Source organism: Puma concolor, chromosome C2, assembly GCF_028749965.1.
Source record: "Puma concolor isolate L17-30 chromosome C2, mPumCon1.1.hap2, whole genome shotgun sequence".
Taxonomy (NCBI): domain Eukaryota; kingdom Metazoa; phylum Chordata; class Mammalia; order Carnivora; family Felidae; genus Puma; species Puma concolor.
In genome coordinates, this window is record NC_141675.1 from 84,586,389 (window position 1) to 84,602,251 (window position 15,863).

Here is a 15,863-nt window from a genome sequence, read left to right on the forward strand (position 1 = left end):
CACTGACTGTTGACTCTTTCATGCTAAGTAAGTGCACGTAGTCATGGACCGACTATTTACATAAGTAAAATACGTACTATTGTAAATTTACTTCCCCTTTCTGTTCCAATAGGGCACCATATTACTATTTTTGAAATTTTGTGTATGGGTAAATCATATTATCTATGAATATCTGGATTTAAAGAGAGAACTATAAGATGCTGATTATCGTAAAGGAGCCCTGGGGTTGATCAGGATGAGAAGCATTGCTATAGAAAATTAAACAATTAGCAGAAAAATTCTTTCCCACTTGTTTTTTCACTTTTGCACACATAATTCAGTGTTGGAATCATACAAAGAATGATCATACAAAGGACAGTGGTGTGAGTTTAAGTCTTTAATAAGGAATGCAATCCCAATAAATTCTGTATCCTTATACTTCTGTGGAGGTCTTAAACTGATTTTCTTTTGGCAAGTCATGTCAGCTAGATTGTCTTTGTGTCTGTCATTGCAGATGGCGTTTAATGATTGCTTTAGTTTGAGCTATCCTGGTAACCCCCAGCCGGGGGACTTGATTGAAGTGTTTCGTTCTGGCTATCAGCACTGGGCACTGTACCTGGGTGATGGTTATGTTATCAACATAGCACCTCTAGGTAAGTTTTGTTTCCCGCAACTCCTGGAGGTTTTGAACTCTCTTGCTATAAGAAGGAATCATGAATGAAATCATAAAAAAAAAAAAAAGAAATAAAATGTAGAAAGTAGATAAATCTATCTGAAATAGGTTTAATGAAGGACATAGTAAGACCAAAGTGGCTTTGGCTAAATCACAAAGACCAATTAACATTAAAATGTTAACCAGTTAATATTAGAATCCAGTAAAATCTCTGGATTAAAAAAACATAATTAAAAAGGAAATAATCCACTGGGGAGAATACGGCTCACAAACATAAGCGTCAGTGTCTTTACCTATCACACAAATCATTTCAATTTGTTCAACATCTATTTATAGCTTACCCAGTATGTGCCAAAGGCTATTCTAGATGCTGGGGATACATAAACAGCAAAATCCCAACAATCATATGGGTAAAGAACTATGAACAGTATGTAGAAGAAGAAAAGCAGAAGTCAATACCCATCTTTAAAGGGACTGGTCTAGGAAATGTACAACAGAATAACAGATTTTATGCCTCAATCACATTAGCAAACATTTAAAAGTGATAACAGTCAGTGTTGATAAGGGTATAATGAAACCAAAGCAAGGATATTGTTGAAAGAAATGAAAGTTGATAACATCATTCATGAAAACAATTTAATATGGCACAAAAACAGACACATAGACCAATGGAACAGAATAGAAACCCCAGAACTAGACCCGCAAACGTATGGCCAACTAATCTTTGACAAAGCAGGAAAGAATATCCAATGGAAGAAAGACAGTCTCTTTAACAAATGGTGCTGGGAGAAGTGGACAGCAACATGCAGAAGATAGAAACTGGACCACTTTCTCACACCATTCACAAAAATAAACTCAAAATGGATAAAGGACCTGAATGTGAGACAGGAAACCATCAAAACCCTAGAGGAGAAAGCAGGAAAAGACCTCTCTGACCTCAGTCGTAGACCTCAGTAATTTCTTACTTGACACATCCCTAAAGGCAAGGGAATTAAAAGCAAAAATGAACTACTGGGACCTTATGAAGATAAAAAGCTTCTGCACAGCAAAGGAAACAACCAACAAAACTAAAAGGCAACCAACGGAATGGGAAAAGATATTTGCAAATGACATATCGGACAAAGGGCTAGTATCCAAAATCTATAAAGAGCTCACCAAACTCCACACCCGAAAAACAAATAACCCAGTGAAGAACTGGGCAGAAAACATGAATAGATACTTCTCTAAAGAAAACATCCGGGTGGCCAACAGGCACATGAAAAGATGCTCAACGTCGCTCCTCATCAGGGAAATACAAATCAAAACCACACTCAGATATCACCTCACGCCAGTCAGAGTGGCCAAAATGAACAAATCAGAAGACTATAGATGCTGGAGAGGATGTGGAGAAATGGGAACCCTCTTGCACTGTTGGTGGGAATGCAAACTGGTGCAGCCGCTCTGGAAAGCAGTGTGGAGGTTCCTCAAAAAAAATTAAAAATAGACGTACCCTAATGACCCAGCAGTAGCACTGCTAGGAATTTACCCAAGGCATACAGGAGTACTGATGCATAGGGGCACTTGTACCCCAATGTTTCTAGCAGCACTCTCAACAATAGCCAAATTATGGAAAGAGCCTAAATGTCCATCAACTGATGAATGGATAAAGAAATTGTGGTTTATATACACAATGGAGTACTATGTGGCAATGAGAAAGAATGAAATATGGCCCTTTGTAGCAACATGGATGGAACTGGAGAGCGTGATGCTAAGTGAAATAAGCCATACAGAGAAAGACAGGTACCATATGGTTTCACTCTTCTGTGGATCCTGAGAAACTTAACAGAAACCCATGGGGGAGGGGAAGGAAAAAAAAAAAAGAGGTTAGAGTGGAAGAGAGCCAAAGCATGAGACTCTTAAAAACTGAGAACAAACTGAGGGTTGATGGGTGGTGGGAGGGGGAGGAGGGTGGGTGATGGGTATCGAGGAGGGCACCTTCGATGAGCACTGGGTGTTGTATGGAAGTGCTTCGATGAGCACTTGGGATGAGCACTGGGTGTTGTATGGAAACAATTTGGCAATAGACTTCATATATTGAAAAAAAAAGAAAACAATTTAATAGTGTGTATGAAGAGTCTTAAAAGAGTTCCTATGCTCTGACCCTGTAATTTTACTTCTCTGAGTCTATTCTTCAGAAATATTTATAAAGATGTAGAATAACATTCAGCATAAAGGTATTCACTTCTCTCTCACAACAGTTTAAAAAACAGGCAATGGCAGAAAAACAAATGATGGTGAGGATGTGGAGAAAAGAGAATCTTCCTGCACTGTCAGTGGGAATTTAAATTGGTGTAGCCATTGTGGAAAAGAGTATGGTATTTCCACAGAAAATTAAAATTTCCTCAAAAAAATACCAATGATCCAATAATTCCACTATTGGATATTTACCCAAAGAAAGTGAAAACACTAATTCGAAAAGATGTATGTACCCCTATGTTTATTGCAGCATTATTTACAAGGGCCAAGATAAGGAAGCAACCTAGGTGTCCACTGAGAGATGAATGGGTAAAGAAGACGTAATATATATACTCGCGCACACACACACACACATGCACACACACACAAATATATATATACATAATAAGTTATGTATATGTATATACACATACATATATACATAATATGTAATATATATATAATGGAATGGTAGCCATAGAAAAGAATGAGATCTTTGCATTTGCCTTAACATAGATGGATCTAGATGGTATTATGCTGTGTGAAATAAGATCAAGACAAATACCATGTGATTTCACTTCTATGTGGAATCTAAAAAAAAAAAACAAAAAACAAAAAACACCAAAACCCACAAAATCACAAATGAACAAACAAACCAGAAACAGACTCACAAATACAGAGAGCAAATGGGTGGTTGCCAGAGGGGAGGGTTAGGGGGATAGGTGAAATATGTGAAGGGGATGAAGAGGTTAAAAAAAAAAAAAAGAAGCCAACAATGGCTTAGATTCAATAGTGGACTAGTTAAGTGAATTATGACTTTGTCACAGAATATCGACAGAATTCTTTAGTTGCAAGTAACAGAAACAAACAAAAGTTAGCATAAGCAAAAAGGCAAATTCATTGCTTCACTGAGGAAAACTACAAAAAGGATAAAGATGGTTCGTGCTGGCTTCAAGGATGCCTGGATGTAGGGGTATAAGCATGAGTATCAAGACTCACATCTGCATTTCCTTTCCAAGTATTGTCTTAATTCTCCCAGACTATGCCTCTCTAGGAGACTGAACTGATAGTCATCAACATCCTTAGGCTCTCATTCTTATAGTCTTGTGATCTAATAAGAGAGGGTCAATCCCTGCCTGTTGCAGTTAGAAATAGCATGGAGAACAATCTGATTTGGGCGAGTATGGATCCCATGCCCATCACTGCACCATCGTTGTGCCCTGGAGAAGGAGATACTGTGATTAGCCCACACACAATCATTTCCAGAAAGAAAGAGGCAGAGGTGGGATGGGGTGCTAGATAAGCCAAAACAATAGCTATTTAACGGCCATTAAAAATCATGTTTCTGGACATGCTTAATTGCTGGAGAAATAATCTTGCATGATATTTACTTGAAAAAAATCTAGATTAAAAATGCAGTGTGTCATACCTACTTTGCAAAAAAATAATATATACCCATGTGAATGCACACATAGGCATGCTTCAATATACGTGTGTTAATAAAAGACATAATAAAAGGATATGATAATATTATAAAAATAATAACATGATTATGGTTGGGCAGATAATGGGTGATTTAAATTTACACATTTATGTTGTTTTTTTATATATTTCCTAAATATTTAGAAATAAGCACAAATTAATTCATTTTTTAAGAAAAAAAATGTATGCAAATAAGTAGCCTGGAGATTTTTTTTTTCTTCAAGTTACATTTAGAAAGAAGTTTTAATAACCTTGGTCTTACTATCTTGGAGATGTCTGAGAATTTTTAATGTAGTGACTTTTGCAACATCTTGAGATATTTGCCTCTTGTTCTAGAATATTGGAAATGGAAATGGCAAATAAAGTGACATTTACGATACACACCCATTAGTTTCTGCAGAGTCTAGTGATTAACAGTAAGCAATGCTGCAATATCTCTGCAGTTTTCACGTCTGGAAAACAATAAGAGATTTTTCTGCTCTTCCCTTATTTTCATGTGTTAAGCTCCATTTTAACATGGTTCTAGTACTGAGCTCTGATCCTGTAGACTGAAACGCAGTTTTCTGGTTCTATTGTTAACTACTCAGGCGGTATTTTGCAAGCCAGTTTACCTCTCTAAGCTTCAGTGTCCTCCTCTCTAAATTGATAGCATCAGACTAGTGTAAATAAAACTTTAGTAATTCTAACTAGGAGACCTCTGCTCTAAGGACTTGTACAAGAACTTCCAATGTGTAAGATATTAACTGGAAATGCTGCTTGAAGGAAAAGGAACTTGGAAGGTAGGAAAAAAAGGGAGTGGAAAAGAAAGTTAGCTTTTAGTTATTACAAAAAGGAAGACTCTCTACACACCGGTTACATGGAGACTCTCTCTCTCATGATTGACTTGAACACATAGCCAAGCATAGCAGTCTTGGGCAGATGGAGAGGGACCAGGGCCAGGTGTTAGAGCTGAACACTGAGCAATCATCTGTCCAACCTCAGATACTGGCAGTAGCAGACCAGGAGACAAAGGCATCTAGCAGTCTAGGCAACTGTTTGCCAACTGAGGCAGTTAAAAGGGAGTTGCAGGGGTGGGACATGTAACAGGTGGGTGTGGCATTGCATGGGGCTGCATCTGGTGGACAGGGCCTACTAGGTTAGATTCAGTTTCAGGACTTAGTTTCTTGGTCTAAAGGGACTGGCAAGATAAAAGCAGGGCCCCAGCTTGACCCCAGCTGACCCCTTGGAGGGGTTTCAAATTGGAACCAAATTGAAGCCAAGTTGAAAGAACAAGTGTAAAAAGCAGAGAAAGGGGTAAGGAGCACACTTAGACAACTAGGACGAGCTTATCAATCACAATGCACACAGCTGAAGCCCAAAGAGAGTAGTTGGGAAGGGTTCAGATGCTGAAAAAAAGCATATTTCATAGGGGAAAAAAAAGGAGACAATGGTTTTATCTGTACTATGTTAGGAACACATACCAAGATCTCTAATAATAATGCCAATTGATAGAGAACTTGTTCCCCAAGAATGGGTAGTTTTCTCACTCAATTTTCTCTACGGGCAGATACAGGTTTCTCTCCTATTTTCCCTCATATAGTATGAAGTGTTATTGATAAACTACCAAGTGAGTTATTAAGCCTGGTATGATTAAGTAGCTTCTGGTTTGGTGCTAAGTTGGGAACCGAGCTGGGTTCAGTGACTCCATCACTTCCAAACATGTGGCATTGCCATACTCTGGCATTGGGGTTCTCTGAGCTGGGTCACCACATCTTGCTAACCAGAATTCTCCTTATAGAGGATGGCATTCCTGCAGCATTTACAAGCGCCAAGTCTATATTTAGCAGGAAGGCTTTGGTGAAGATGCAGCCCCTGAAGGATGTCGTGGGAAACGACACATACAGAATAAACAATAAATATGATGAAACTTATCCTCCTCTCCCCATGGAGGAAGTCATGCAGCGGTCAGAGATTGTTATTGGACAGGAGGTGGATTATGACATACTTGTCAACAACTGTGAGCATTTTGTGACTTTGCTTCGCTATGGAGAAGGAGTTTCAGAGCAGGTGAGTTTTCTTTAGAAGACATAGAAGTTTCTTACCTTGGGAAAATAAGCACTACTGACTATAAGATTCTCAGGCCTAAAACAAAATGAAAAGACTGGAGAAAAGGTGAGAATCCTGAAGGCTAAGGACAGGAATTGAGGTGTCCAAGATCATGTAGCAGTTATGACCACGTTAATGCGTGAACGTGGACATTTTGAATTTGGGGCTGGAAGGAGCTTGAAGCCGAATCAAGACCATAGCTTTTCTGTCAGTCCTGTTGCATTCTGTCCTTCAGGGTTCCTTCCTTCCGTTTTTCTGCCATACAGCAGCCTCACATGCTGAAAGGGACATTCTGAAAAGAATGTTGAAATATTTAAATGGGAGTTCATTTGCCAGAAATAGAGATGGTAACTCTGAGATTCTTCTCCATTACCTGACTGAGAGAGGCCAGCTAATGACAGACATGTTTCGGTGGCTTTGAAAATTGTTTCTGTCTCCTTGCAATGCTAGTTTCAGAGGAATCTTGTGCTTTTAAGCAGATCCTTTGATTGGTTGAGATTTTGGATGATTTCTTAAAATGGATCAATTACTTTATTTTTAAAGTAGCATGCAATGTTGCCATCTCTCACACTATTTTGTAGCGTGGCAGATTCCTAACTAAAAGCATGCTTGGTTCATTTGCCTTCTTTCTACCTATTGTGGCACCAATCCAGTTCCAACATTGATGTTCTAACCTAAAGATTTATTAAAGGGATATTGAAGAATGAATAAAGGCTCCCAGTATCCTGAAATGGTTGAATCAGTTACAGAAACATCTGTTCTAAGGAATTAGTTTCCAATTCCCCTCACGGAAGCTTGGGAAGATGGGACAGGGAACATAATGAAAGGATACATTTGTTTTCATTAGGAAATAATTTAATTGGAAATGCATTTTTATTAGGAAATATATTAACATAATGAATGTGCTATTCACATGTAACAATAAATCGCTTCTGAGCCAGAGCACAGAAGATATCCACACAAATTCCTGTTCACCTTCGCATTAAAAACTAAGGCTGTAACTAGGAAGTGGAGTCCATTCCTCTCCTTTGTAAATGATAAAGTTGTCCACTGTGTTCAAGAAGCAATTTTTTTTTTAATGTGGCTAAAAAAAAAAATGGGATCAGAACCATCTTCTTGCTTTGGCTCTAATTTACCATCCCTCATCTTTTCCCCTTTCATACCCAGAATCAAGACCCATGAAAAATTAATCATTCCTCAACAACTAGAACTGTTCTCTAGCTGGTTCTGTTGCAGGAAGTACAGTGACAGCCCTAAGAACTCACCTAAGCTTTGAAATTGTGCTTACCTGAGCTACAACCGCATCTTCCCCAGTTATTAGGTTGGTGGCTTGGAGAACATTGTTTATCAGTTTCCCAACCTATAAACTGAGGCTCTGTGGGGGATTACACTAGATATTTGAAGTCTCTTAGTGCACTGTATTACATATCATCCATCTCAATAAACAATGTGTCTTAGATGAATGTTATTTTTAATTATAGTAATTAAGAATTTTATAGCTCTGTATTGGTACTCCTCGATAAAATTTATGTTGATCTGATAGAAACTGTAGCACATTATTATTATTTTCATTATTATCAACAATTCATAATATTACTACCAACAATAGCTAGTGTTGGATTAGTTTTGGGGTCTCCTCAGGGATTAAGGGCCTTTTTTTGAAAGTGTCAACAAATTTATTTATTTATGTATTTATTTACTTATTTATTTATTTAAATCTAATTTATTGTCAAGTTAGCTAACATCAGCATATATAGTGTCCTCTTGACTTTGGGAGTAGATTCCCTTGATTCATTGCTTACATACAATGCCCAGTGCTCATCCCAACAAGTGCCCTTCTCAATGCCCATCGCCCATTTTCCCCTCTCCCCCACACCCGCCGCAAATCAACCCTCAGTTTGTTCTCTGTATTTAAGAGTCTTTTATGGTTTGCCTCCCTCTTTGTTAAAAGCTATTTTTCCCCCTTTGCTTCCCCCATGGTCTTCTCTTAAGTTACTCAAATTCCACATATGAGTGAAAGCATATGGTATCAGTCTTTCTCTGAATGACTTATTTCACTTAGCATAATACCCTCCAGTTCCATTCACATTGTTGCAAATGGCAAGAGGTTGTTGCCTGTTTTCTCCTCTAGGGTTTTGATGGTTTCCTGTCTCACATTTAGGTCTTTAATCCATTTCGACTTTATTTTTGTGTATGGTGTAAGAAAGTGGCCCAGTTTCATTCTTCTACATGTTACTGTCCAGTTCTCCCAGCACCATTTGCTGAAGGGACTGTTTTCCATTGGATACCCTTTTCTTGTTTTCTCAAAGATTCGTTGGCTGTACATTTGTGGGTCCCATTCTGGGTTCTCTATTCTATTCCATTGGTCTATGTGTCTGTTTTTGTGCCAATACCATACTGTCTTGATGATTACAGCTTTGTAGTAGAAGCTAAAGTCTGGGATTGTGATGCCTCTGGCTTTGGTTTTCTTTTTCAACATTAGCTTGGCTATTCAGGGTCTTTTGTGGTTCCATACAAATTTTAGGATTGTTTCTTCTAGCTCTGAGAAGAATGCTGGTGCAATTTTGGTATTTCACTGAATGTGTAGATTGCTTTGGGTATTATTGACATCTTAACAATATTTGCTCTTCCAATCCATGAGCATGGGAATGTTTTTCCATTTCTTTGTGTCTTCTTCAATTTCTTTCTTAAGTGTTCTATATAGTTTTAAGCATACAGATCTTTTACATCCTTGCTTAGGTTTATTCCTAGGTATTTTATGGTTCTTGGTGCTATTGTAAATGGGATCAATTTATTGATTTCTCTTTCTAGTGTTTCATTATTGGCGTATAGAAATGCAACTGATCTCTGTACATTGATTTTATATCCTGCGACTTTGCTGAGTTCATATATCAGTTCTAGAAGCTTTTTGGTGGAGTCTTTTGGGTTTTCCATGTACAGTATCATGTCATCTGCAAAAAGCGGAAGTTTGACTTGTTCGTTGCCAATTCGGATGCCTTTTATTTCATTTTGTTGTCTGATTCCTGAGGCCAGGACTTTCAACACTATGTTAAACAACAGCGGTGAGAGTAGACATCCCTGTAGTGTTCCTGATCTCCGAGGGAAAGCTCTCAATTTTCCCCCATTGAGGATGATACTAGCTGTGGGCTTTTCATATATGGCTTTATGATGTTAAGCTATGTTCCTTCTATCCCAACTTTCTTGAGGGTTTTTATTAAGAAAGGATGCTGTATTTTGTCAAATGCTTTTTCTGCAACTATTGACAGGATCATATGGCCCTTATCCTTTCTTCTTTTAATGTGATGGATCACACTGATTGATTTGTAAATATTGAACCAGCCCTGCAGCCCAGGAATGAATCCCACTTGGTCATGGGGAATAATTCTTTTAATATACTGTTGAATTCGATTTGCCAGTATCTTGTTGAGAATTTTTGCATCCATGTTCATCAGGGATATTGGTTTGTAATTCTCCCTTTTAGTGAAGTCTCTGTCTGCTTTGGGAATCAAGGTAATGCTGGCTTCATAGAATGAGTCCGGAAGTTTTCTTTCCATTTCTATTTTTTGGAACAGCTTGAGAAGAATAGGTATTAACTCTGCTTTAAATGTCTGGTCGAATTTCTCTGGGAAGCCATCTGGCCTAGGACTCTCTTATTTGTTGGGAGATTTTTGATAAGTGATTCAGTTTCCTCACTGGTTATGGGTCTGTTCAAATATTTCATTTCTTCCCACTTGAGTTTTGGTAGTGTGTGGGTGTCCAGGAATTTGTCCATTTCTTCCAGGTTGTCCAGTTTGTTGGCATATATTTTTTTGTAGTATTCTCTAATAATTGTATTTCTGTGGTATTGGTTGTGATCTCTTCTCTTTCATTCATGATTTTATCTATTTAGGTCCTCTCTCTTTTCTTTTTGAAAAGTCTGGCTAGGGGTTTATCAATTGTGTTTATTCTTTCAGAAAACCAGTTCTTTGACGCGTTGATCTGTTCCACTGTTTTTTTTAGATTTTATATTGTTTATTTCTGCTCCCATCTGTACTATTTCTCTTCTTCTGCTGGATTTGGGGTTTCTTTGCTGCTCTGCTTCTAGTTCCTTTAGGTGTGAGGTTAGGTTGGAGATATTTCTTGTTTCTTGAGATAGGCCTGGATCGCAATGTATTTTCTTCTCAGGACTGCCTTTGCTGCAAGGGATTAGGGGTCTTGAACATAGAGCAATTTTCTTGGGGAATGGCTATGTATTTCTCTGAAATTAAAAAACCTCAACTGCATTTAAAAAGATTAGAAAGGTGGAAGGATCATGGTCCATCTTTTTCTCCTTCGTGCTTTTTTGTGTTAAAAAAGTTAATAGGCTTCATTTTTTTTAGAGTAATCTACAGTTCACAGCAAATGTGATCTGGAATTTTAGAGAGTTCCCACATACGCCCTCCCCATCACCCATATACACGGCCTCCCCCACCATCACCGTTCCATATCAGCGTAGTATATTTGTTACAAACGATGAACCGACACTGACATATTATCCACCAAAGTCCATAGTGAAGGAAACTAGAATATCACCTCAAAATATGTGGCATAAGGATTATTATTTATTATCAAGAGCTGAAGGCACTTGAGAAGAAGCAGGCCCTGATCTCCACATATTTGCCTAAAAGTGGGAGATACATTTTGAAAGGTGTCTCTCTTTCCTTTGCTAGCAAGAAGGACAAAAATAATCATCACAGACAACCAGTAGAGGAATCTAAATAACAACACTTACTGGGGCACCTGGGTGGCTCAGTCGGTTGAGCGTCCGACTTTGGCTCAGGTCATGATCTCGGGGTTTGTGAGTTCGAGCCCCGTGTCGGGCTCTGTGCTGGCAGATCAGAGCTGGGAGCCTGCTTCGGATTCTGTGTCTCTCCATCTCTCGGCCCCTCCCTTGCTCATGTTCTGTGTCTCTCTGTCTCTCCATAATAAATACATGTAAAAAAAATTTTTATATAACAACCCTTACTAACTATACTTTGCCTTTAATTTCCCATGTTTACCTTACCGTTGTCTGCCATCCTTGGCAGCCTGAAACTGCTTTCTTTTGTCCTGCCATTACTCTACAAATGTATTGATCTTTGCTGAAGATGTGCTATGTAAGCCTGAATTCTAAGCCACCTCTTTGAATTACTCTTTCCTGAGTTTCTCCTGTGTATGTTTGAGATGTACATGTTAATAAACCTCTGTTTTTCTCTTGTCAGTTTGCCTTTATTAGTGAGCCTCAGCTGAAAACCTAAGATGCACAAAGGAAAAATTTTGCCTCTCCTAAAATAGTTTACATTAGGGTTTATTCTTAGTGTTTTGCATTCTATAAATAGTAACTGTATAGTGACATATATCCATTAGTACAGTATCATACGGAATAGTTTCCCTACCCTAAAACTTCGTGCTCTTCTTGCCTATTCGTCTTTCCTCCTCTCAAGTCTCTGGCAACTGCTGAGAAGAATGCATACTAAGCAACATGCTTTTAAAATTCCTCCATGTCTTTTCATGATTTGGTAACTCATTTTTCTCTATCACCAAGTAACACTCCATTGTCTGGATGTACATTCAGCAACTAAAAAACATCTTGGTTGATTCCGAGTTTTGGTAATTATGAATAAAACTGCTAGAAACATTTGTGTGCAGGGTTTTGTGTAAATACCAAAGGGCATGATTACGCGATTGTATGGTAAGAATATGTTTATTTTTGTTGGAAACTGTGGAAGGTCTTACAAAGTGGCTTGCCCTTCTGCATTCCCACCAACAATGAATGAGAGTTCCTGTTTTTCCATGTCTTCTTCCACATTTAGTATTGTGAGCATTTTGGGTTTTAGCCATTCTAATAGGTACACAGTGGTGTCTCACTATCTTAATTTGCAATTCCCTAAACGTGTATGAAGTTAAGCGTCTTTTCCTATGCTCCTTTGTCATTTGCATATTTGACGATGTGTCTCTTGAGATCTTTTGCCCATTTTTAAACTGGGTGGCTTGCTTGTTTTCTTTTTGTTGAGTTTTAAGAGCTTTTTACATATTTCGGATAACAGTTCCTTATAAGATTTGCCTGTTGGAAATGTTTTGTTTTTTTCTAGTATGTGGCTTGTCTTTTCTTTTAAAAAAGATTTTAAGTAGACATGTTCCACTGGCATAGTCTTAACAAGGTACTGAAATGTGCCTAGCTTTGTGGAAGATGGCAGCACTCTTGCATAGACCTGAACAAGCTGATCTACAGTATACTCTGACTGTGCTCCAGTGCATAGCACTGTGAACTTAGAGTCTCAGAGGAAAAGGAATTTTGGTAGACCTTGTGGTCATCTGTGACCCAGCTATGCTATGTTAGGATACAGCACTCCAGATTCAACTAATGTTTCCCTGGTCATGTTTAGATCCTCAGAATGAGGCTTTTATTATGGCCCACAGTCAGAAAGCCCTGTAAAGGATACAAGTATGAAGAGTCAGCTTAGGTGACTTTATAATCCTAAATAAGTTGTGAAATAAAAGCTCATGTTCATATAGGTTCTGAGAACATTCTGAGATGTTACAATCTTGCAAGTCAGATCCTGTTACTCAAAACACCAAGGGATTGTCCCAATCACACAGGGTTTTGCCATCTAGAATGTAACTTGAAGTAAGTGTTTGGGATTTGGGAAACCGCGTGCACTATAGGAAATAGTTTCCTTGTAATTGTATCTGGCCTGTGTGCTCTCAGGGGATTTTGGCTTAGGGTCACATTGCTTTCCCCAGGCCTCTTAGATTTGTGGAATTTCTTTCATCTCTTGTATTTCTACTGGCTGAAAGATACCCAGTGAGTTAGGTCTGCGTTTAGCAGATCCCATCACACAAAACGCCAAGGGATTGTCACAGGATTTTGCCACCTAGAATATAATTTTAAATAAGTGTTTGGGATTTGGGAAGCCCACAGGATCTTCCCCAGGGCTGTACCCTACTGCCATTTGACTCCTCTCTCTAAAGATACCAACTGCATCTTCCTATTTGTTCATTGCCCCACCACCACCACCATATTTCCCTGTATCAGATCTTGGGATCTCAGCATCTGCCTGGAATTATATGAGAGTTAGGCTTGATTATCCGATTGACTATCCGATTATTGATTTTGCCTCTCTTTGGAATTTTGTCCTCTGTCTTGTATCTGCCTGTCCCCCTGGCTCCCCATGGGTAGTTCTGGACTGCAGCAAATTCTGACTCTTTCCCCGGGAAATAACTTAGGTGGTGACTAATTAAAAATTATGAGTAAAATAATCAAGCAACCAAATAAAGTTAGGATTGTAAAGTAAAATAGCATTTGTCATTTGTTCGCCAGCTGCCACTCTCCCTGGCAGCTGGGGATGGTGGCACAGCAGGGAGTTTTGGTGCCTGGCCTTGTCCCTGCAGACCGCAGGGTGATATAAATGGAGTAAATGCTCCTGTCATTGGCCAGGCCATTGCAGTCTGGTTCCCACAGGGAAGCTGCAGGTAGGGAGGCAGCACTATGTGGCAGTCACGTGGGGGTGGCAGGCTCTGTGGTGGAGACCTGTGGGTTAGAGAGAAGGCATGCTCAAACGTGATCTGGGTCAGGCTTTCCAGCATTTGGGCTGGTCCCTGGAATCATTTGAGGAAAATGTTTTGCTTTATTTGAAAGCCTGATTCTTCAATCCCAGAGAACAACTGTTGTTTTCAGAATGTCTGATGACTCTGAAGCATCTGAGTATGACCTTTGGGTCATAAAACTGCACGCAAACTCATGCAGATGGAAGGCAGTATTAGCTGAGTGCCATGAAAATCATGAATATTTATTAGATCCCTCATCATGATGATTAATACCCTTAAAGCTACAAACGTCTGAACTCCTTTATGGACAACTGAGCTCGAGAGTAGTTTATTTTAGTTTGTCTACATGAGAAATTAATTTGTGACACAATAGTTAACATCAGTAGTGACCTCTTTTGAAGTTTGTTTATCAAAAGAGAAATTGTAGCTACCAAATAAGAGCGTATAGGTATTTAGTGTAGATTACATCTGTGAATTCTTTCTCTAGTGGACATTCTTGAGTCAGGAACACACACATGATATTCACTCTGGTATAGACCAAACTAGGGTGTATTAAGGAGGTAGGGATTGTTTGGAAGGGAAACACATGGTTCATGGCTCAACCCGTATCTAAACATGTTGGTGGCATGACCTCAGGCAAATCACTTAACTTACCAAGTTTTCCCAAATAGGAGTAACACTACCTCCCAGGTGTACTATGATGATTATTAGGAATTGTGCCATAATGAGTTATAAACTATTGGGGGCCATAAAAATATGAGAAACATACCTACGTGTATTTAACTATCTCTGTCATAATTATAAAAATTATAAATTTATTCATCTTCACACAGAATTTAATTTGGCATGAAGCTTTAAATTTTTCCAGTGTCATCGAAAGGGTCTTCAGTTTGCTTGGATTTAGGACACTGAGGTGCCCTTAGAATAAGCTGTGGTGTTTTTTGTTTCTCATTTCTCTATAGGCCAACCAAGCAATAAGTACCATTGGGTTTGTGACAGCTGCTGCTGGTGTCTTCTCACTCCTGGGCTTGTTTCCAAAAAGACAAAGAGCAAAATACTATTAACAATTTACTGAAGAGATATTGGAACTGAAGGAATTTGTGAGGAGGGAAAAAAAACTGGGAGTACTTATTTTCGATGCATCATTATTGTTCAAAATTCCAGTGATGGATGGCAGTCTCTTTAATAAATTGCTTACTGATGTTATCTCATTATTGAGCCGTGGAAATTTTTCTCCCTACCAGCAGAGATTTGCCGTGGCAGCTTACCAAAGAAGCAGTAGCCTTTTGAGCAAGCCAGCGGAAGATCTTAACACAATCACATCATATTTTATCTGTTACCATAAATATTGGTTTCCTTTCTCCTGAGGGTGGGCTATTTTGTACTTGCCAGAGGAATGAAGAGCCATTTGTATGTGGTTTTAAAAGAAATGTTAAGATTCCCAAATTGTTGAGATTGACATCTAACTGAAGAGAAAAGAAACTGGGAAATTGATGGGCATTGAGGTGGGCACCTGTTGGGATGAGCACTGGGTGTTGTATGGAAACCAATTTGACAACAAATTTCATATTAAAAAAAAAAGAAACTGGGAAATTGAGCATTTGGTTAGGCAGTTTGAGGAGCTTTGATTCACAATCCATTTGAGGGTGGACTCCTAGCTCCTAGTTCCAGTGCAGATGGGGGTGGGGCAGATGGGAGCTGGGATCCTTCGCTCTGGTGTTCGGGATCCAGATTTCCCTGGAAGTCACTCATTTGTCAGGAGTGTGTGTCAGGAGTGAACAGCAAGAGTGGGTTGTTCTGTTCTATGGAGCTACATTGTTTCCTTTGAAGTATTTCGGGGGGTTGACCCTTTTAACCCTAACAAGAGATCATTAAATGTAGGTTT

At 38.9% G+C, this 15,863-nt stretch overlaps 1 protein-coding gene across 1 annotated transcript; it reads left to right on the forward strand.

Moving 5' to 3' along the window:
• Positions 1-463: 463 nt before the first annotated feature.
• LOC147577369 (phospholipase A and acyltransferase 1) lies at positions 464-15,189 on the forward strand. Its single transcript, XM_086675017.1, has 3 exons — positions 464-632; positions 6,126-6,394; positions 14,941-15,189. The coding sequence occupies exons 1-3, from the start codon at positions 494-496 to the stop codon at positions 15,040-15,042; spliced, it is 510 nt and encodes a 169-aa protein (XP_086531143.1). The 5' UTR covers positions 464-493; the 3' UTR covers positions 15,043-15,189.
• Positions 15,190-15,863: the final 674 nt, after the last annotated feature.